The sequence below is a fragment of the Falco cherrug genome, chromosome 5 (assembly GCF_023634085.1).
Source record: "Falco cherrug isolate bFalChe1 chromosome 5, bFalChe1.pri, whole genome shotgun sequence".
Taxonomy (NCBI): Eukaryota; Metazoa; Chordata; class Aves; order Falconiformes; family Falconidae; genus Falco; species Falco cherrug.
The window spans coordinates 77,824,799-77,846,597 of NC_073701.1; the positions used below are offsets into that span (position 1 = coordinate 77,824,799).

Genomic DNA, 21,799 nt, shown 5'->3' on the forward strand with positions numbered 1-21,799 from the left:
TAATTTTCTTCCTAGGATGTGGGTTGAGAAAACACTGTTAATTACACAATGTTTTTAATTGGTGCTAAGTCGTTTTTAATTGGTGCTAAATCGTTTTTACACTGAGCCCAGGACACATCTGCTTCTCCACCGCAGCAATGCAGAGATGCCAGGTAGGCTCAGCATCCTGCCAAACGTTAGTGCACACCTGGAACATGTGCCCCCTCCTTTAACTCTTCCTGCCCTAAACGTCCCAATGAGCTGCAGGGTCACGATGATAAAAGACGCCGCTCTTTTCCTTCCAAAAGACGTTTTATTCCACTGCTGGATATGGCAGCGGCAGGACGGGTCTTGCCCAGCACTGGCGGTGGCGCTCAGCCCGAAGTCGGTGGAGCGCTGGGTACCACGTGCGTTGCCGGCAGAGGGAAAGGCACGACATCCCCTAAAGTGCCGTTATCCCGGAGCAACTGAATGCGCTGATGTCCTGGTCAGGAATGAAAGTTCACTGACGAGCTCCAGGCGAGGTATCCCTGCTTCCAGGTGGGCTGGCAGAGACGGGAGGCTCAACGCTCGGTGTGCCAGGAGGCCACCTATGTCTCCGTGGCCACCCAAGGGCTCTTTGGCCCTAGAGGCACACATCCAGCCCGTGAAACACAAGAGGAAGGTGCTGGGGGACGCCAGGGCAGCCGCGACTGCCAGCCCTTCGATGCTGCTGCCAAAATCCCTTTGGGCTTCCCCCTGCCGCCCTCCGGGGCTGCTGCGAGTCCTTTCTTGGCTCGCCCAGAACGCCTGGCCCTGCCTTAGATGCCTTGGGCTTGCGAATCAGGAGGGAGGCGAGGCTGGATGATGCGCTGGCCCCCGTCAGGTTGGACGGTGGGGTGGGTCCGCTGGCTGGTGGCCTCTATTGCGGGGTGGCTGTGGGTGCCAGTGAGACAGGGACCCCCTTCCCCCTCCAAAGCCGCTATTTCGACTGGAAGTGGGGTGGTGCGCTCGCATGCGTCTTGTCCGTGCGCTTGGGGTCTCCCAGCCTGGATTTCAAAACCAGACCTCAAGCTTGTGCACCCGCCTGCCCTGGCTTGGACTAAGGGGGGGAGGAAGGTGTTGCAGCATCACAAAGGCACCTAGAGGTACCTCAGCTTTCCAGGTGGGGAGGGTTTGTCACCTGTCTGCCTCCCCCTGAAATGGCCCAGGGATTACAGAGTCATAGAAGGATCCTCAAGGATCATCTGGTCCAAGCTTTCTTGGTAAAAGCCTGTTGTAGACAAGATCCTGGAATTGTAGAATGGTTTTGGGTTGGAAGGGACCGTAAAGATCCTCTAGTTCAAACCCCCAGCACCCTGCCCAGCCAGATCCCAGGTATTCAGCGCTGGGGAATCCACCACTTCCCTGGGGAGCTTATTCCAATGGCTGATTGCTCTTAAAGTGAAATATTTTCCTCGTCTCCGGTTGGAATCTCCCCAGGAGTAACTCGGTACCCACTCACCGTCGTCTTTTCCACAGAACTCCTGGTAAAATGGGAGTCTCTGTCTTATTGTAGCCACGCCTCAAGGACTGGAACACAACGAGCAGGTCTCCCCGAAGCCTTAATTTTCTGAGGGCTGAATAAATCCAGTTCTCTCCCCCTTTCCTCACGTGCTGGGCTCCTTTTGATCACCTTGAGGACCCTTCTCCGGACCCTCCAGCCTGTCCATGTCTTTTTTGTATGGTGAGGACCAAAACTGGATGCGGTATTCCAGGGGTGGCCTGACAGGCGGTGAGTAGAGTAGGATAATGACATTTTTATCTCTGTTAATGGTGCCCTTGATGCACCCCGTTGGCTTTCTTTGCCTCAGCGGCACGTTCTTCCCTCCTATCGAGCTTGTTGTCCCACCAGGACCCCCAGATCCCTTTCCACAGAGCTGCCCCCCACAAGCCAGGTAGATCCCAGCCTGTCCTGCGCACCGGGATTTTTTCCCAAGTGTAAGACCTTACATTTGTCTTGGTTGAACTTCAGAAAGTTTTTCTTAGCCCACCCTTGCAGCCTGTCCAGGTCTTCCCACAGGGTGGCTCTCCCGAAGTGTCTTCTTCCCTGCTCCCTGTCGGTAAATTTCATCCCGGCGTACTTGATCCCATCACCCAGATCACTTAGGAGGATTCTAACCAGCGCTGGGCCCCGTATCACGCCCTGTGGGACCCCACTTGTGACAGGTACCCCCCAAAAAACACCTTCCCCTCCATCCATCTGCTCACCCATCTGCAAGGGGACTTGGGGAGGGCTTAGTCTCGATGTTGGGGAGAAAGTGGAGTGAGGTCCCAGAGGTCCAGCAAGGATCTCCAGTGGTCTGCGTCTTCTCTAGCCTTGAAGAAGCTTTGGAGAGGTGGGGAGAAAAGGGAAACCAAAAGCTTTAAACAGCAGAAAACAGCCACAGTTCATCCCAGAGCACAGCTGGTGCGGAAATGTCCGGCGTGTTTGGAAAGCGTGGCAGCTCGAAGGAAAAATGCCAGCACCAATAAGCCGTTTTAATGCTCATTTTCCCAAGGTGCATCCAAACTGGTCCAAGGGGGAGCGGAGCAGTTACAAGGGATGATTTATTTCCTACCACAGCTCTTTTTTTTTCTTGTTACAACCCGATAAAACTCATGAAAGAAGGGCCAGGGCTTGTTTGCCTTCTCGAAACTGCCTGAGAGCAAGCTGAGGTTTGCTGCGGAGTCACGTACCGCCGACGTCCTGGGGCTGGAGAAGGTTTAACCATGCGACCTCAAAGCCCCTGTGCTGTTGTGGTGCTGGGAGGGGGGTGCTGGGAGGTTTGGCGGGTGGTTGCAGCTCGGGGCTGAGCTGGGAAGGTGGAACCTGATGGGGTGCAGGCAGCTGAACTGCCGTTTGTTCCCTGGCTCCATCCTTCTCTCCAGAGGGTCCTGTTGACCCCGTCGGTCCTTTCCCTGCCTGGCAGGGGGATGCACGGTTAGCATCAGGCATGCAGGATTTGTGCCCGAGGATGAAGCTGCTTTGGGAAAATTTTATTATTGGGGGTTGGGGTCAAAGCTCCCATCCTGAGCTCCTCAGCATCCTCTTGTGGATGCTCTGTGAGTCTGGAGAAGGGCAGGGGTGGGGGTTGGATGGAGACATCCAGGAGGAATGTTTGAAGGGTGGGCTGCATGGTCACCGTGCTGGTGCCAGAGGTGTGCGAATGCTTAGGGCATGGGTGGAAAAGACGGAGCAGGGCTCCTGGGTTGAAGGAGTCTAAGTAGCAGGGAGAAAAATAAAAAATAAATAATAAAAACAAAAAGAGTCTGGAATAATGCTTGATCTTCCAACTTGAGCAGGTGGCCTTGGCTGATGGTGCTCTCGTCATCAGCTTTGGATCAGTCCTTGAGATTTTTAGGAGAAGTTCAGCACCTGGAACAACAAACTCACCCAAAACGGGCTTGGGGTGATGCCAAGCAAAGAGGCACGAGGCAGCAAGGCTGCGCGGTCGGGAAGGAAGGCTGGGAGCCAACCTGGTGATCGGAGGCTGGGAAGCAAAGCTGGAGGTGATGCCTCGGCACCGAAACGGGCTGGGGAGGGAGAAGAGCGAGGGGAAACCTCTTCCACAGGTGTAGCTCGCCAAGGAACATCAATCCTAGGAGAGCTATTGCATGGAAAGCTCCAGCAAACATCCCAGGGGATCTGGTGTAGGCCAGGGAGGTCTCCAAGCAGGTTGAATCCTGCTGGAGCATCATCCCTCGCCAGCTGGGAAGCCAGAGGGGATGGGACGCATGAGGGATGCAGCCACCTCCACCTGCATCTCATCCAGGCAGGGTATCCGCAGTGGCTTGGTGACCACGGTGCGTAAATTGGGGTGCATTAATTAGGGTGCTGGCACCCCAATTAACACCTTCCTCAGCCGGTTGGGAAGATGCAGCTCGTCTGCTTCACCCTCCAGCATAGAAGCTGGGGTGACAGCCGTGCAGAGAGCTCCTTCAGCTCCCAGCCCTCTGCCCTCCCCCACATTTGGGGTATTTTTGGCCCCTTGGCTTGCAGATTTGCAGCTGCTGCTGCTGTTTCCAGTTTTGCTTCAAGCCCAGCAAAGCATGGTGGGGACAGGCGTCTTTCTGGGGGTGCTGGTAGGTGGATGCTGGGGAACAAGAGAGGAAATCTCATTTCTAAATATAATTATGAGAGGCCCGGCCACGCTCGTCAGCGCTCTGACCAAAGGCTCGTGCGGTCGGTTTCTGAGTGTGCAGAGCTTTTTTTTTTTAGAGTGAGGTCACCCAGAACCCAGCGGCTGCAGCGAGGAGCAGTGGCTGAGGCGAGCTCATCCTTCCCGGTGGGATCCATGGTCCTCTGATGGGAAGCTGATGGAAGATCTATGCAAGGGCTTGTCTAACCTTCATTTTTCATTTTTTTACGCAGAGAAGCTGTGCGTAACCCCCTTACGCATCTGTCCTGGTTTGGGGCTGGGAACCAGCTTGAAGAGCCCACCAGCTCCACGTTTCTTAGCAGCAAACCCAAATTGTCACTTCACATCCCCTGTGGTGCAACAGAAGGGTGATAAAGATATCTATATATACATCAAAAAATATCTATGGCTGCTTTGTATCCTTTTTTTTTTTGGTAGAACTACCGCTCCTGTTCTCTGTTGAGCGCCCAGAGAAACGCTCTGGTGTGTGTGGCGGGGTGATGGAGCGAGCTTTGTAGTGTTTATCATCCCAAATTGAAAGGAAAATCCCTTTCCTTGTGGTGATGGCAGGCGTCACCTTGGGCATGAAGGCGGTTTCTGCAGGGAGAGGTGGCACTTGGGAAGTTGGGTGTCTTTTCCTTGGGGTGCGGAGCTCTGGGATGGGTTAAGGTGGAGACAAAAGGGCAAGGACACCTGGGGAATAGGGAGAAGGGTCCAGAAGAGATGCCCTGCCTGACACGGGAGGCATATGGGGCTATGGGTGAGCGAGGCCATGCACTGGGAAACACAATCCCACCCAAAACAGCCTTGGGGAGCGTCAAGGAGACCGCGGAGATGCAGAATGAAGAGGCAGGGGTGGGAAGGTTCTCTCCAAGCACGGACTGGGTGATGGGGACCTGGACCTGGATCTCTGGATGATCCAAAACTCTCCCTGCCCCACCGTGCAGGTGCCAGCGTGACCACCCAGGACATCTGCAGCTCCCCAGGTGATGGTGAGCATCGGGTTGGGTCCAGAAATGAGCTGTGGAGGGGGAGATGATGAGAAAGGAGAGGGGTTTGGTTCCCTGGGGACAAACCCTTGGAGAACAGACTCTTTCCTGCCCAGTCCTTGGCACTTTGCAGCCCTGCTGCCATAACTGATGGCTCGTGGCATCCCTGCACCCCGACCTTCCCTCTAGAATGACCTGGGGGGTCCTCATTGGACCCTCGACTTCCCCTCTGCTCAGCCTGGCAATACAGCCCAGTACATGTCGTGACGGGGTCACCAGCACCCCCTGCACCCTCATCTGCAGGGATGAGGTGGAGAAGCACCCGCAGTGGGTGTAGCATCTGCAGGGAGGCTGAGGTGGGGCCCCCACCTCTCCTGGTGGCCAAGGTGCTGCTGGCCACAGCTACACGGCACGAGCCGTCCCAGCGTGCTGCGAGGCATGGGGCCGGCAGGTCTTGGGGTGCTGCCCAGAGGAAAGGGGGTTCCTGAAGCCCCCCGAGAAATGCTGGGGCTGGGGGGATGCATCGGGCTGTCTCCTGCTGGCCCTGCCATGCTGCTGCTGCTGCTGCTGGGTGGGTTGGGGAGGGTTTTGTTGGGGGGCTGGGGAGCGGGGCAGCATGGACGGGTGCTGGGCACGGGAAGCTGGGGAGGGGGTGTGAGGGGGAGGGGTGCTCTGGCGAGGGGAGGGGGTTGGGTCCTGCAGCCGGCGCGCTGCCATGGGCACGCAGCACATTTTCTGTGCATCCCCATGGATGGGAGCATCCATCGGCGTCGGTGGGTGCCGGAGCGCGTCAGGGCGCCAGGGATCCCAGCCAGCGCAGCCAAGCCAAGGCAGGGGGTGTGGGGCAGTGGGAAGCCAGGGGGCTGAGGGGCTGCAGAGGCGCGTGGGTGAGCTGGGTCACTGCCCCTCTAACCCAGCCCCTCTCCTCCCCCACACCGCAGGAGCCAGCATGAGCGCCAAGAGCATCTGCAGCATCCCAGGTGATGGGGCTGGGATGGGGAAAGGGGGGTGGGCACGGGGTGGGAGAGGGGGTTTGCCCCCCGTGCGTGGAGCCTGGGGAGGAGGCTCCAGGAACGCTGCTGGGGCATCCCTGTGCCATCTCTCCAGGTACCCTCCCGGCTCCGGTCCTCTCACTCAGCACCTCCAGCACTCACGAGGGGGATTTGGTTTCGTTATGGTGCTTCGTTAACCAGCAATCTGATGCCACTCGAGTTGTCTTCTGCAAGGATGGGATGGAGAAGTACAGCCTGAGAGCTGACTGGGGGCAGCTGATGTACGTCATGGAGCTGAACGTCACCCTGGAGAGTGCGGGGTGGTACACGTGTGGGTACCAGCACAAGGATGAGAAGAACTGGGTGAGGAGCTCTGCCCTCAGTGTCCCCCGGCACGTGGCCGTCACAGGTGAGACACAGTGCTGGGACATGAGCAGGCATCACCATGGGACCCCAGATATGCCAGTGGAAGGTGGGGGGGGGTAATTCCCTATGGCGTGTCCACGGGTGCTTGGGATGCTGGAGGTCTGCGCGCAGTTCATCCCAGCCTTTTCTGCCGGAGAAACTTGACCCAGTGCTGGGCGAGCATCCAGCTCCTCTCCTGCCCCAGCATCAGGAACACGCATGCAGCGCTGCTGCTGCTGGTGCCAACCCCCAGCCCCAGCCATGCAGTTATTTATTTATCGCGACCATCAAAGATGGTGGGGCAGGTGTGCTTGTTGTGTCCCCGCAGTGGCTTCATTGTGCAGTTCCCAGGCGAGCTGGACTCTCACCCTGTCCCTTCCTCCCCCCAGGCAGCGAGTCCAGCACCCAGCGAGCACCCACAGGTCGGTCATCCCCCCCACCCTGCACACTCGGTGTCTCCCAGCATTGGAATGAGGGGAGGAGGGATGCCGGGGGGGGAGGGATGCCAAGGGACAAGGGATGCTGAGGGACGAGGGATGCCGGGCTGGTGACACCACCACACGAGGAGGTTCATCAGCTGGGATCTGGCCGCCTCTAAGGGCACGTCCCGACCTCTCCTTCCTCTCCGCGTGATGCTTCCTCTTCCCCAACACTTTCTGTTCCCCCAAGCTCCCGATCCCCTGCTCCACCGTGACTTAGGAATCGGGCTGGGACTGGCGGCTGCCTCCGTCCTCCTCCTGGCTGCCGTCAACTGCTGGATTTTGAAGCGAGGTGAGCAATTTGGGGAAACCGGGGGTAAATCTCGAGCTAAAACTGCACCCTGAGCCGGGGCTGCTGCTGGCTGACCCGTGCCCGTTTAGAATGGCCAGATCCTTGCCCCCCTTTCAGCGGGAAGCTGAGCCTTTTTCCCCTGGGGGGAGCAAAGGTGCTGAGATAAAGATGTCTTTACCTCTGGGGTGACATCGAAGCCAAAGCAGGCTGGCACATCCAAATGCCCCCCTGCCCCTGGCAGGCAGCTGCTCCCAGCCCCTTGGGCACGGGAGCCTCCTGGGTGGCCTGAGCAGAGCCAGCATCACTCCTGGACACCTGGGCTGCCCACGGCTTGGGAAAAGCCAGTCTGGGAAATGGGATTCATGGCTGGGCTTGAAAATTCCCTCCGCGAGGGAGGTTTGGGGGTTGAGCCCATCGTCTTGGTCGGCTGTGAGGTAGCTCTGCCTCCTCACCGCTCCCTTTTGTCCTTGCAGTGGGCTGCAGAGAGAGATGCCGAAGGTGAGCAGCAATCCCTCCTGGCTGGGGGGCTTGGGGTGATGGAGACGGGGGCATCCCGGGCACCCTGGGGTGGTCCTTGGCCGAGGGCAGTGCCCGTGATGGAGGCAGGGAAGAGCAGGGCTTGCCCTGACCCTGACTCCAGCCGTGGCCCCGATGCAATTGCATCATCCCTTGCAATGACTCAGATGGCCCCATTGCAGGCAGGACACAGAGTCAGAAACCTTTTCCCCCTCCTCCCGCCCAGGCAGCAGCGAGTTCCCAGCCACGAGGCTGAAGCAAGCAACGACAATGAAATACAGTGTGAGTACCACCTCCCCCACCCTGGGGGGACCCACGCAGGACCTTCCCCCTCCCCACGTGCAATCCCAGTGGGATGCTCAAAAATCCTGCTCGTTGAACCAGGGCAGAATCCCCCCAGCTGCATTGCACCCTGCTTCTTCCTTGCATGCGCAGCCCAGCTTCTGCCTGCAGAAAAAAGGTGACAAGAAGGGAGGGGAGCAACCCCACTTGCTGGCAGGGACTTGCCCGACACACTCCCAGCCCCCCGCTCTGCAATCCAGCCCCCCCTCCCCAGGCTTGCTGCTTAACCCACTCTGCCGCTCATTTCCAGACAATTTCTGCTCCGAAGCAGGGTGCAGCAGCACAGGAAGTGGGTGCATTTCTGGGTGTTGGTGGAGAAAAACATCTCGCTGCCTCTGAAACCACAGGCTGCAGTGACACAGGGGTGCTGCGGCTTGCGGGAGCGGGGTATCTCCCTGCCCTCGCTCTATTTGCAGGGTGACCTCGGTTTCCCACGCGGGGACAGAGAGGCAAACAAACGTTTGTGGATTGGGCAAGCGAGAAGATGCTGTGGGTCGGGGGAAGATGCAGCCAAAACCCAGCAGCATCCCTGCTCTGCACGCACAGGCGGGACGGCTGCTTGCTCTGCAGCCAGGAGGGGGGTAATTCGGGGGGGGGCAGGGCAGGGGTTTCATCCCTGACCCCCAAGGATACGCTGTTCGAAGCAGGGCGATGGTGGTGGGGGTCTTGTCCCACCCCAGCATGAGAAGCAAGGGCTAACGGCGCGGGTTTTGTCCCCCCCAGACGTCAGCGTTGCCTACATTGGGCGTCACAGGGTAAGTCGTGGCGCAGCTTTGGTGGCAAACGGGGGAGCGGGGTCCCCAGGGGTGGGATGTGCTGGCTGGGGTCTGTGCTGGTGGCTTGGGTGGGGTGGAGTCCCACGGCGCCACTGCCACCGGGAACTCAATGGATTCACTTGGAGAAAATGAGATTTCTTTCTGTGGCTGCCTGCCCCTGCCTCACCTGATGCCCCTTTCTGCCCCCAATAGCTGGCACCTCTCCAACAACAAGATGTATTTTCCACGAAGTCAATTTTATTTTATTTTATTTTTAATCCATTTCTTCCACAAACATTTCCCCTGGAAAATTAGTTCATGCCTAAACGCTTCTGTAAAATATCGGGGCTTTTCAAGCAGACCTGCCCCCAAATAAGCAATAAGGACCCAGCCAGAAACACGATATTGCCCCAAATCTGATACCATTTTTGCTACTTTGTGCACCCAGCCTGGTCTTCCAAAGCGCCTGGCTCCCTCCGATGCTCCTCCAGCCTGGGGCTGGGTGCTGGCGCCGGGCTTGCAGCCCACAAAAATAAACCCTGGCGTTTCTGCAGCCTCTCGTGCAGGCGATGAACACCACCTCAACCTACGCCACCGTGACCCGCTCCTCTGGCCAGCCCCGGTAACGCCCCGGCACTGGGAAAAATCCAGAATGATGGTGTTTGTCTTCCCACGTATCCACCACGTGTGATGGAGCCCGGCGTTCTCGGAGACGCCCGAACGCCCCTCTTGCCCGTGGGCAGTGGTGAATGAATTCCTGGGCTTGCTTCGCTTGCTTGTGCAGCTTTTTGTTTCATTATTAAACCGCCTTTATCTCGACCCACGCGTTTTGTCACTGTTATGCCTCCGACCCTCTGCCCCATCCCGAGGCGGCGAGCAGCAGTCGCGTTGCCGGCTTGGGTTACAGCACAACGGCCCAAAAGAAAAAGGAACATGAGCAGGTCAGAGGAGGAGAAGGAGGGCTCCAAGAGCAGGTACCCCCTGAAGGGCTGGCAGCCAGGGGATGACGGAGCAGGGATACCTTGGAAGGCAGCACAGCCCACGGAGGACCCACAGGGGAGCAAGGGAGAGGCAAGGAGCGGCGCAGAGAAACCCCTCAGCCCCTCGCCGGGGAGACTCCGCAGAACCTCCAGGGGTAGAAAGGTGAGGGAAGAGTGGCTGGAGTGGGGCTGGGTGTGGGGGAGAGCGTGGGAAAGGGTGGAAGTGGATTGGAAACTTCCTCTGTCTTTCATTTCCCCATACCCAAACCAGTAATGGAATATTTTTTGCCAACTTGCAGTAAATTGGGTTAAATCCCCCCAACCTAATCTCTTTTTACCCAATTAGTGAGTGATTGCTCCATCTGTACTGTTACCCATCAGTTTCCTGCTTCCAGTTCCTCCCAGTTTCCCCCCAGTGAGGAGGAGGGAGGGTCAACCCCTCGCAGCCTCGCAGGGAAACAAGGCACCCTCAGTGCCCTGCTGGAACACGTGCCCTCTCCTTTAACTCTTCCTAAACGTCCCAATGAGCTGCAGGGTCACGATGATAAAAGACGCCGCTCTTTTCCTTTCAAAAGACGTTTTATTCCACTGCTGGATACGGCAGCGGCAGGACGGGGCTCGCCCGGCGCTGGCGGAGGTGCTCAGCCCGACGTCGGCGGAGCGCTGGGTACCACGCGCGTTGCCGGCAGAGGGAAAGGCACGACATCCCCTAAAGTGCCGTTATCCCGGAGCAACCGAACGCGCCGGTGTCCTGGTCAGGCTTCCACGAGCTCTGCTGGGACTGGGATCCTGCCTGGCGGTGGCTGAATCCGAGTCCGGTCTCCTTTCAGCCGGTTGGTTTTTCCTTTCCCAGTTCGTTCCCCCTGTTGCAGCCTCTGGCGTCGCCTCCTTCCGCTGTACATCACCGACGTCTCGGATCTGCCGTTCCCCTTCCTCTTCCCAGGGCAGGGTCTCTCCCTCAGCCCGTGGGTGTCTTTAAAGCAGCTTCAGCGGGGGAGGGGTGGAGACCGGGAGGATGCGCGGTGTGTCCGTCCCTTCCCGTCGGGACAGGAACGGGTAGAACCGTCCCGCGCGTCCCTTCCCGAGCCGCAGGGGCGCTGGCACCATGACGGCCGTCTGCTCCACGTCGTAGAAGTTCACCTGCCCTCCCTCCAGGTCCAGGAGCACCCCGACCACCGCAGCCCCCCGCTGCAGCCTCTCGCTGCCGCTGCCTCCGCCGCTGGAGTAAACCTGCCCCCGGGAGCTGTGCAGCGCCCAGCAGCCCTCCCCCTCCCCGCAGGGCGCCCCCTCCTCCCCCTGCCCCCCCGCGTCCCCCAGCACCCCCAGCACCCAGTCCTGCCCATCGCCCACCGCCACCTCCCAGTAGTGCTTCCCGGCTGCAAACCCTTCCTTCCCCACCAGCACGGGGACTGTGGAGCCGGCGCAGGTGCCGGCGGGGTCCGACGCTTCGCTCTCCGCGCCCGGGGCCGCCGGCACCCGCAGCTCCAGGACTCGGCCGTCGGGATCCGGCCTCACGGGAACTGGAGGGCAACGGGAGGATGGGCCGGTGAGCTGGTGGGCGCGGGGCTACGGGTGAAGTGTTCCCGGCTGGGAGCTGTCCTGGCGTGACTCCAGCAGGAATTCCTGCGTTCCCCGCAGCCGCCGATGGCCCGAGGGGCACCGCGGTGCTCGCGGCCACGTCCCCTGCGGGGCGCGCGTCCTCCCCGCCCTCCACAGGGCATCTCCTTCCCTTCCCCATCCGTCGCCCCGTCCCCTCCAGCACTGTCCCCGCATCCCACCCCGGGCGGTGACGCATCCCAGCAGCCCCTTCCCTCCCTCTTCCCATCATCCCGGACCCTTTTCCCATCAGCCAAGCCCGGGATATTGCTGTGACCCCAGCGCAGCTGGTACATCCCCCACGCCGCGGCGTTGCCACCTGGGGGTGGCTTGGACATTTGGCCAGGGAATTTTCACCCCCCTCCTCCCACCCGCTTACCTGCGTGGCTCCGGGCTTCCCAAAATCCTACGGGAAGGAAAGACAGAATAGCGTTCTACGGATCTATTACGCTCTGGGTCCTTGTCCCCTGCTGTGTTTCTATCGATGTGCAATTATCATCATCACGATTCTACCCAGGGGCTGGCTTCATTTACCCATACATACACCCTTAAAATAAAACTTTTAAACCACTTACCACATTCCAGTTTCAGTTGATCTGAAAGGGAAAGTTGCTTTAATTAATAAAATGGATTTTTGTGAGGGCTTTTTCAGGTAGTCGGGCAGCTCCCCATAGTCAGAGCTCTAGCGACGTGCCGGTGCCAGGAGTTTTTTAAAATTTGTGTGCTTTAAATTTTGGAGGCTTCATGGCAGGGTGAACAGTTTGGAGGACATGAAGTCGGCCATCTGGGCTGGGTGGAGGAAATTAATTTCTTGCCTGCCATTGGAATGTTGGATGGGGATGCGATTTGTAAGGGGAAAACACGGGATGTGCCGTAGGTGTCTGTAGCTTTGGTTGAATTTTTAAGGAAGAAAAACTTCCTGGAAGGAGGATTATTCATAGCCCAGAGCACCTCTGGAAGGAGAAATGCAAACCTCGCTGTGGAAAGAGATTTGCTTTGGCTTCAACCTCATGGCTGGCATAGTCGGGCTCATCTGAACACTTGCTTTATTGATCATAAGGTTGATAAAAATATATTTTTATCAACATTTATATTTCTATATCAAAATTTATAAAAAAATTTTAAAAATATAATTTTTTTACAAGATGTTTTCTTACCGATCTGATTACTGTCATTGGACATTTCTGTAAAGGAACAACAGGAATTAGTGCAATGAAAACTCGAGGAGATAACGATGAAGGGGTGAGATCGGAAGGAATTATTTTTATCGCGGTGCAAATCCTGGATTGATGTTTTCCTTTAAAATGTGCTGCGTGAAAACTTGTCGTCTCAAATTCCTATAAGCATACATTGTGGATAAAAGCCAGGTGTTAATGGCCCTATGCTGCACGGTCTCTACACTTTGGAGGGATGGCACTCTTTTTATTCTTTCTTTTTCCTGCCCTTCTCGCCTTAGTCATGCATCCCAGCAGAACCTATAGATCCCGGTACCAACAGCGGAATTCCCACCCAAATGAAGGCGGAATGGTTCAGTACACAGCTGTAAGCGACCCAACGCAGGTATCTATGCTTTGAATCCTCAGGATGCAATTAGCAATGTTGCTGATGAGTATTGAGGGCACCGCTAGCATCCTCCTTGCTGTATTTCCATCTGTCCTCTCAGGCCATTTATCTACTTGCTGTTCACAGGCACAACCCAACGCTTGCGATTTGTAAGTCAAATTAATGACTTGAGTTGCCCTGAAGTCTGCGCCTGCTGCTCAGGAGGGTGCCTCACCCAAACAGAGTTGACCTCCAAGGGGGGTCTTTGCCATATGTGTCCCCTCCAGCTGGGCATCTCCATCAAGGGATGAAGCAGGGAGAGAAGGGGAAGCACCACAAGGTGTTTTCCCTACTGGTTGTACGTCCCTCAACATCCCAAGCCAATATTTCTCCGGATAGAGTCCAAGCTGTAATTCTGGGGGGGCTTTGTGATGCTGGCTACAGTGGTTGGAATAACTGGGAAGTGGAATAAATCAGGAGCAGCAGGTCAGGGCGGGACAGCAGGCCTCCCAGTAGAGAGGGTTTGCACAGCGGCAGAAAAGCATGCAAGAGCAGCCACACTAAAAAAATAACCTTTAACGGTGACTAGAAACAAGGAAGAAGTAAGAATCATTTGAGTGAAGGCAAGTTGCTAGGCTTTCCTACGAAGCAGCTTCTTTTTGTTCTCTCATCTGCACCTATTGGTAAGAGTTGATTGACATTATCTTAATTGCAGAACTATATTTACCTGCTTCCTGTGTTTTCTTCTGTATTTCTACGTTGATCAACAAGCAAAACAACAACAAAGAAAAAAGAAAAAGCATTACCGGCTGGCCAGTTGGTTGAATTTAGATGTTAGAAAGGATGAGCTGAGCTTTTCAATTATTTCATTTCCCTTGATTCCTAAAGCTTATCGGGAAATGGATCATTTTGGAATTTATAATCATACTCAAAAACGGGTCTAAAAATGCTTGTTAAAGGGAACAGACTCACCCAGGAATATTTAATCTATAAAAAATCTACTTCTCATTTGCTCTTCTGGGGATGTAAGTAGTATGCACTCTAGAGGTGCTCAAAGGAACAGGGAAACTGTGTTCTTACCTATTTTTTTCTCCAATTCTTGTTTTTCTGAAAGAAATGATACATGATTCTTAATGTCTACATTTTAATCAGATTTCAAAACTTTAATTGCAACGTTCTCTTGAATACTTTTCCTTTCTTTTTCTCCAGGAACGCACCAACATAGGACCACCCACGATCGACTTCATCTATTTGCTGAGGTCACCAAGGTGCAGTTGCACGGAGAATTGCAAAATGAAATAAGCCAGGAGGTGAATTAGCAGAGAAATTTGGAGGAGATCCTAACTGTTGTCTGGAGAGCTGAGTTGACCTTCACCTGACCTCTTTTAGGTACCTACAAGATGAATGTCTCTCATCTGGTTGCTTTGTAGGTCCCTTGGGGTCGAGGTAGGAAGTCCATCCCTCACCTCCCAAGTCAAGACAAGGATCAGGCCACTTGGACCATGGGATTTGCTTTGAGAAACCTCATCGATGGGGAGATGATGGGGTCCATGAAGAGAATCTCTGGCTGTGGGCTTTCTGAGCTGGTGAAGAGGACTTTCAACTGAAGTTGCCATGGGAGGGGGACCTCAATCCATCTCACTCCGGCCAGCCAAGGAGGAGAGGTGCTATGCTGGACCTTGTGCTCACCAACAAGTAGGGGCTGGTGGCAAATGTGAAGCTCCAAGGCAACCTTGGCCACAGTGACCATGAAATGGTGGGGTTGGAGATGCTCAGGAGAAGGCGGAGATGCTCAGCGAGGAGGGCAGGGGCAGGCAGGGCGAGGGGGAATGGGTTTCAACAGAAAGAAGGTCGATTTCAATTAGCAATTAGTAAGAAATTCCTTACTGTGAGGGTGCTGCTCATTTCTTCGCGCTCGACTGCCTGGGTCAAAGCCATGGGGTGCAATTTGGCAGCCCAGGGCTCAAGCCTCGATATTTAATTTTTTTTTCTTCTCTAATAATTTGGAGAATTACTAGCGGGCGAAAGTGGAGGAGGCAAAAGATCAGAACACGCGGATTGCTGGATCACAACGTAAAAATTTAGAGTGTGAGCCTGGCAGGGGATGGTGGCATTGCCTGAGCCATTGCAGCATCCCTAGGGATATCCCTCAGGACCTCAGCGCAGTCGTACTGGATCACCTTGGATCTGTTCGTTCAGCATCTTGCAAGCAGCAGAAGGTTACCCCAGTGATCTACTCCAGGCTGCCTCTGGAGGGGTCAACACCTCTTAATTATAAAGGACAATGGGACTAATTGCCACCGACCCCTTTATGCCGATGGCTGCTACTTTTGAGCTTCATGCCCAACAAACCAACCCCCCCTAGGAGAGTGTCCTTGATTTTTTATGCCTTGAGGATATCCTCACCATTTTCAAGGAGCATTTACCTGCTAGTATGGCCTTCTTTGAAGTTACTGAAAAGAAAAAAAAATATTAATTATTCAGTATCTTAAAACAATAAAAAAATAAATTATACCCGTCCCAGGAATGCTAGTTGAAAGTGGAACCCCTCACTTCTGTAGAAAGACCAAGTCATTTTAACACAGGGTTATCTCAGCAACAGACCTTGGGAATTCCTGAAGATAAAAGAGCTCTGGGAATGCCAACTGTCTACTGAAGCAGCCCCTCTATACCTTCACCATCGGGAGAAACGCGAGTGGCGAGGGGGACTTCCACGTGCAAGTAGGTAGGCAGTAAAGAGTTTGGTTTGGATTCATCAGCTGATGTGGACATTTCAGTATGTGTGCATATATATATATGTGTATTTTTTTTTTTTCACCTTGCTGCTCTGAAAAACTGAAATATTGATCATGCCCACGTTGTTATCGTGCCTAAAAACTGATTCTGAGGCTCTCGCTGGCTCAGAAGCATAAATATTTCTCCTACAAGGTGTTTGTATGGGTTTATATTATATATATTTGTATATATGTATGTTATCTATCTGTCTATCTATAATCTATATTTTTTATCTATCTATCTATAATATATATATATCTGTGCTTGGCTACTCACCTGCTTTACGGGTTTCCTTAAAACTACCTGGAAAAACAAAGAAACTGTTAAAAAGGTTGTAATTTTTTTAAACAAGCTGTCCGTTGGGAATATCGAAGTCAAATTTCAATGTTTCCAAATCCACTAGTCTAAAAACTAAAAGAATATCCCGTGCCCGTAAAGGTTGGTGCTCATAGAAAGTGGCATCTCATAGCCATGGAAAAGATTCCCTGGGCATTCACACGTGCAGCCCCTATATAAACCTCTCATTTTTAATTACACCACTGTTAATTTTTCCCTCTTTCCTTCTCCCTCCCATCCGTCCCTTCCTGACTTTGACGTTAAAACGTTGAGTTTTCAAGTGTTTTGCATCTCAGGGGAAAACTTCTGCCCTGGCTGTTAGGGGTGGAAATACTTACGGGTCAGTTTATAGCCTGTAGCTGCAAAAACAGCAATATCCAGGAATAAAATCACGAGGAAGGCTGTCATCCAGGGTGAAGTGGAAGGAAAGAAGACATCTGTGAAATATAAACGGTGTCGCTTTCACCCAGTGTTTGCCAAATAGCTGTGACGGGCTCCCACGGCCAAAGCGTTTAGAGCCATTTGATTAGTTGTGACATTTCCTTCACTGCCTCCCTCGTGAGCTCTTCTAAACCTTTCCCTCTCCAAATTGCACAGTGGTCCCAAACAGCAGCTCTGCGTCGGGATTTATCTTTTTTATCTTTTTTATATTGATCTTGAAGGTAACAAGTGATCTAAGATGTAAAGGTGGACTTCTTATCACATTAGCCACCTAAAGACGGGGTGTTTGTGCTGGGGCATCACACCAGGGTCAATAGAGAGACACCAGGGAGCAGCCCACCAAGGGGTCCTGAGCCTGGAGGTCACTCACCTGAAATCAGCACTCGGGATTCACACCCTGCGTTGAGCAGGTTGTTGATGACGCTGCAGGTGACTTCCTTGTCAGAGCCTGGTTCAACACACATGGAACTCACAACATCAAAAAACCCTGAAGAAGTCTTCACGTTTTGGGTGGTCACAGCCTCGTGCCGTGGCTGGCCTTTGCTGTTCAGCCAAACAACTTTGGGCTCTGGAAACCATCCCCGGGACTTGCAGGTGACGCCAACGCCCTGACCCGTGTGACCATCCAGGGAGACCAAAGACTCATCACCTTTAGCTATAGAACAGCAAAAAACCAAGCTGCAGTCAACTAAGAAGCTCCAGCCAGCCAAGAAGCTCCAGCTAACCAAAGAAGCTCCAGGCAACCAAGAAGCTCCAGGCAAGCAATGAAGCTCCAGCTGACCAACCAAGAGGCTCCAGCCAACCAACCAAAGACACTCCAGCCAACCAACCAAGAAACTCCAGCCAACCAAGATGCTCCAACAAACAGAAGACAAGACTTTCTCTCAAGCAAGCGAGATGAATCCAGCCCATGGACACCCTTCAGTCCTTTCTGTTACTCAACTGGACTGAGGAAGAAGGAGCAAAAGCCTGCTGTTCCACTCACCTCCCACTTCCAGGTAAACCACCACCGCATCATACCATTGCTCAAAAAAGACACTGCAGGTGTATTTCCCTTTGTCCAAGATCATGATGTTTTTCAGGTGAAGGGACACGTTTCCCTTGTTTAATCCAGATGGAAAAAAATTTGTCCTGCCCTGGTATGCCTGGTCCTCAAGAACCGAAGTGTCTGTTTTTCTTCTATCGTAAACAACCACATTGATATTTTTGGAGTTTCCAGTAAATGTCCACTGAATGGAGAATTGCTCGGGCATTGCCGTGACTTCCACCTGACAGGGCAGGGTGACTTCATTTCCAATGACTCCAATGACAGGATTGTTAGGAGGGGTGATTCTAAACTGGCCTGCAAGAAGAGAAGAGATGTAAATCTTACCTGTCCTAGAATCATGGAATAGTTGGGGTTGGAAGGGTCCTTTAAAGAAGATCTAGTCCAACCCCCGTGCAGTGAACAGGGACATCTTCAACCAGATCATTTCACTCAGAGCCCCATCCAACCTCACCTTTGATGTTCTCAGGGGTGGGGCAGCAACCACCTCCATGGGCAACCTGTGCCAGTGTTCCACCACCAGCACCAACAAACATTTCTTCCTTATTTCTAGACTGGATCTGCCCACTTTTAGTGTAAAACCATTGCCCCTCATCTATCACTACAGGTCCTACTAAAAAGTGTCCCTGTCTTTCTTGAAAGCCCCTTTTAAGTATGGGAAGGCTTCAAGAAGGTCTTCCCAGAGCCTTCTCCATGTTGGACAACGCCAACTCTCACAGGAAAGCTGTTCCACCATCATCCCCGATCAATTTTGTGCCTCATTTGGACCCCCTCCAACAGGTCCATCGCTTCCCTTTCTATCCACACACTCTGGAAATCAAACCTCTTCTAAAATCCAACTGGGACTAGAACAGAACCTGGATTTACCTGTGACTAAACCAACAAGCTGTAGGAAAATAATGATGGGAAGAGTTGTCGCCAGCTGAACTCCGCAACGCGTTGCCTTGTAGTTTCGTAAGACATCAAGAAGCAGAACATCCAGGGTAAATCTTAACGGACTTACTGCAATCTTTTCCAGCACGGAACAGATGATGGGAAGAGTGGATCTAACTGGAGCCATGAGCTTTCTATATATTGCTCTATATGGAGTGATGCAAGGACAAATCCTCAGAGATGTTCAGGTACCTTTGAGTGACATTAGGAAAAGGACAGAATAAGCTGGTTTTAGTGAAAGTCAATTGATTAAGCAGTGATTTTAAGGCTTAGGCTTGACCACCAGAGAAAAGAGGGTTATTTTTGAGAGGCTTGGAAAAACACCGTATTGGACCATGCCTGGTCCCCAAGCATCCATGAGATGCTCAGTGTTCGGGGAACTTCTAGCCAGGACAGCAACATCTTTCTAGATGACACAAAGCTAAATGTAAAGCCAGTAGGATGTGTCTAACTTGAGGTAGGTGAAATCCTGAGGCTGGCAGTGTCTTTAAAAAGCTCATTCCTGTCTAAGTTGTAGAAAACATCTACAGTGCACTGAAACTCCGTAGGTTGTCCCTCCTACTCATACCTCCTTGGCCAAAACCTGTTGTTGGGGGTAGTTGGAGGAAGAAGCGAGGATTTCGAGAAAGGGTCTTCAAAAATGACAGAAGACCATGAATTTCCACATCATTCCTGGTTTGAATGAGACTTTTACAGGCTTCAACCATTAGCGGATGTGCGTGCCCTTTGAAACCACCGCTTCAGCTGGGAGCGTTCCTGACCTATGCAGCATGCATTGGCCTTCCAACGATTATTCCAGACCCACGGAGTCAGGAAAAGCAGCAACAGGTGAAATTCACCCATTGTGCCTGAGTGAAGCGAGTATGTTTGGCTACTCGGGGAGGAATCCATAGGGAAGATGAAGCCACTGGTCAGTTGCTGTAGAGCAACTCGGGGAGGATGCTGTGTTCTAGGGGTGTAAGTGTAGGTGCAGGGTCTCACCCAATGTTTCAAGAGTTTTTTTAATGCAAAATATAAGTATTTTCCTCCACCTAGAGGCTTTTTGTGTGAGCTCTGAAAAACTGAAAGTAGAGACAACTGCTGCAGAATGCCCCTTGTCCTGACCTACCCTCATTTATCGCCCTTTCTGTTGGATGATTAACTTTTGGCCCCGTACAGTCAGCATTTCCAAGATGTAGAATGAACAAAGGAAGCATAAAAAGGCTTAAAAAATCCCCCTGCAGCAAAGCTACAGAGCCTGGTTTAGTTTGCTTTTGCTTTATTTCTAGTTTACCGTCCTCCAAAGAAAGCTACGAGCTCTCAGACGCCGAGCAAATATTATTTTTGAAAAAGGAAAGACAAAATAAATGCTGCAGATTTGCACAATTTGCCAGCTGGAAAATCTCACAAAGGTTTATTGCTTGCGCATAGATGAACATCAAAATCTCTATCCTTCATACTGATTATCGGCAGGATAAATTTATACCTGAGTTATACTTGATTAATGAAGATAATTATATCGTGGTATACATCAGAAGTCAGTCTTATTGGTATACAGCCCACCAGGCAAACACACAGCAAGTCTATACTTCTGACAAAAAAAAAAGCAAATAAATTTGCTTTTTAAAAATTTTAAATTTTTAAAATTTAAATTTAAAAAAAAAAATGGAAAGATGTCTCGGAATCTCGGAATCAGCCCGTTGCAGCCCTCCAACCAACCCCAACCATCACAACTCCTGCCGCAAACACGCTCTTTGGAGCAACCTCACCGCCAACCATCAGCGTTTCAGCAATTAATTTCCTTAATAAAAGTTGCTGGTGGATAGCAACGGATTCCAAATGAAAACTGTCGGTCAGATGTAGGCATTCCTCGTGCTTCAGTAAGCAGTGCATTTTATTCATTACAGCAAGGCGGGAAATAAAAAGAAATGCAAACGAGCTTTAACAAGTTGATTATAACATTATTTAACAGTGGCACTCACAAGCGCGTTCCCACCGATCCAAGCAAGGAAAAAGCCTTTTAATTCCAGGCTGGAATAATTCCCTGGGTCTATAAATAGCAAACCACCAGCTCAATATTCATGCAACCCCCTCTGGAAACCTTGCCGCACGCAATTCTCTTGCAGCCGCCCTTCAATTCCTTACCTGAAGAGCGAGATCCAGAGGATCCCTTTGAAATTCCCCATGGATTATGGAAGTGAGGGGCATTTGGCTCATGTTACCTGTACGTACAGCCTTTCCTTTTCCATGTCTGTAGAGGGGATGGACTTTAATTTCCTTATGAAATCTTGCAAGTCTTGAGTGCTGAACTTTCACCATGAGCAAGGTTTTGCTCTTGGGTGCAACGCCTCAGCCCACAGGTGCCAACACCCTCTAGTAGGAGAGATCCAAAGGTTTGACTTGCCAATGGTAGATCCAAAGTCCACGAGCGGATTATGTTTCAAACCCTCTTGCGCAGCACGACTCGTTTTTCTAGTACGGCTTTCTGGAAATTACGTGGAATTAAGAGAATGGCATGAAGGGGAGGCGGGGAAACCAGCACGGGGTGTTGCATGAGCTCATCACTCGCTAGGGTGATTCGAAGTTGGAAGTATGACCATGCAAGAAACAGAGCATTGTGAGATATAGAAATAATAAGACAATATATAATTTTCCTTTTCTCTCCTTTCCTCTCCTTTCCTCTCCTTTCCTCTCATTTTCTCTACTTTTCTCTACCTTTCCCTTTCCCTTTCCCTTTCCCTTTCCCTTTCCCTTTCCTTTCCTTCCCCTTCCCCTTCCCCTTCCCCTTCCCCTTCCCCTTCCCCTTTCCCTTTCCCCTTTCCCTTTCCCCTTCCCCTTTTCCCCTTCCCCTTCCCTTTCCTTCCCACTTCAAAGCCTCCTGTTCAGCACCTTTCCCCCCCTCATCTATCCCATCTCCCACCATGCAGGCCAGATACACCAGGAGCATTCGTCAGACCCCAAATGTTCCGCCCTCGATTTCTTCGAAGATGCATCGCATTCAGCAGCGCCGGCAGGGGAGCCCAAAAGGCAGACAGAATTCCATTAAAAATCTCCTGGGCAGAATATTGCACTCCTGGACATCGGCGGCACCACCTGATGATACGAGGCGTCCAGTTGAGCTGCTACAATCCCGACAATCCTTCCCCTCGCCTGCATCCCTAAGAAAGTTAATCCATGCTTTCCTTCTGCCCATTTTCCAGACAAGGTCATCACCGATGAGGCTGCAAGATGGACCCCTGGAATTCACCTCGTCAAAGGTGACTCCGTCTGGGGAACACCAAGAT

General features: G+C 52.7%; 2 protein-coding genes across 3 annotated transcripts; one reads left to right on the forward strand and one right to left on the reverse strand.

Annotated features, from left to right (window-relative positions):
• Positions 1–485: 485 nt before the first annotated feature.
• Positions 486–9,707, forward strand: LOC114014560 (uncharacterized). 2 transcript variants are annotated; one of them, XM_055712296.1, is made up of 10 exons: positions 486–3,489; positions 4,199–5,110; positions 6,049–6,087; positions 6,215–6,508; positions 6,894–6,926; positions 7,174–7,275; positions 7,749–7,773; positions 8,018–8,073; positions 8,857–8,888; positions 9,443–9,707. In XM_055712296.1, exons 3-10 carry the CDS (start codon positions 6,057–6,059, stop codon positions 9,512–9,514), a joined length of 645 nt encoding a protein of 214 aa, XP_055568271.1. In that variant the 5' UTR covers positions 486–3,489; positions 4,199–5,110; positions 6,049–6,056; the 3' UTR covers positions 9,515–9,707. The 2 variants fall into 2 exon arrangements, with proteins under 2 accessions (XP_055568271.1, XP_027654491.2); XM_027798690.2 differs by lacking the exons at positions 486–3,489; positions 4,199–5,110; positions 6,049–6,087 and having other exon boundaries at positions 6,151–6,508; positions 9,337–9,707.
• Positions 9,708–10,428: 721 nt separating this feature from the next.
• LOC114014566 (butyrophilin subfamily 1 member A1-like) lies at positions 10,429–20,988 on the reverse strand. The gene is made up of 13 exons (XM_055711985.1): positions 20,738–20,988; positions 18,471–18,728; positions 17,544–17,900; positions 16,929–17,213; positions 16,456–16,554; positions 16,058–16,084; positions 15,433–15,459; positions 14,087–14,113; positions 13,688–13,760; positions 12,622–12,761; positions 12,040–12,060; positions 11,844–11,870; positions 10,429–11,388 (listed from the first exon to the last, which is right to left on the reverse strand). The coding sequence occupies exons 2-13, from the start codon at positions 18,661–18,663 to the stop codon at positions 10,844–10,846; spliced, it is 1,821 nt and encodes a 606-aa protein (XP_055567960.1). The 5' UTR covers positions 18,664–18,728; positions 20,738–20,988; the 3' UTR covers positions 10,429–10,843.
• Positions 20,989–21,799: the final 811 nt, after the last annotated feature.

Excerpts from the sequence above, each read along its gene's own strand:
- LOC114014560 (XM_027798690.2), top strand. The coding sequence starts at position 6,340 with ATGGAGAAGTACAGCCTGAGAGCTGACTGGGGGCAGCTGATGTACGTC. Across the intron at positions 6,509-6,893 it reads CCGGCACGTGGCCGTCACAG|GCAGCGAGTCCAGCACCCAG; the intron begins GTGAGACACAGT and ends TCCTCCCCCCAG. Across the intron at positions 7,276-7,748 it reads CTGCTGGATTTTGAAGCGAG|TGGGCTGCAGAGAGAGATGC; the intron begins GTGAGCAATTTG and ends TTGTCCTTGCAG.
- LOC114014566 (XM_055711985.1), bottom strand. The coding sequence starts at position 18,663 with ATGGCTCCAGTTAGATCCACTCTTCCCATCATCTGTTCCGTGCTGGAA. Across the intron at positions 13,761-14,086 it reads AGAATTGGAGAAAAAAATAG|AAATACAGAAGAAAACACAG; the intron begins GTAAGAACACAG and ends TGATCAACGTAG. Across the intron at positions 12,762-13,687 it reads ATGTCAATCAACTCTTACCA|GAAAACATCAATCCAGGATT; the intron begins ATAGGTGCAGAT and ends CACATTTTAAAG.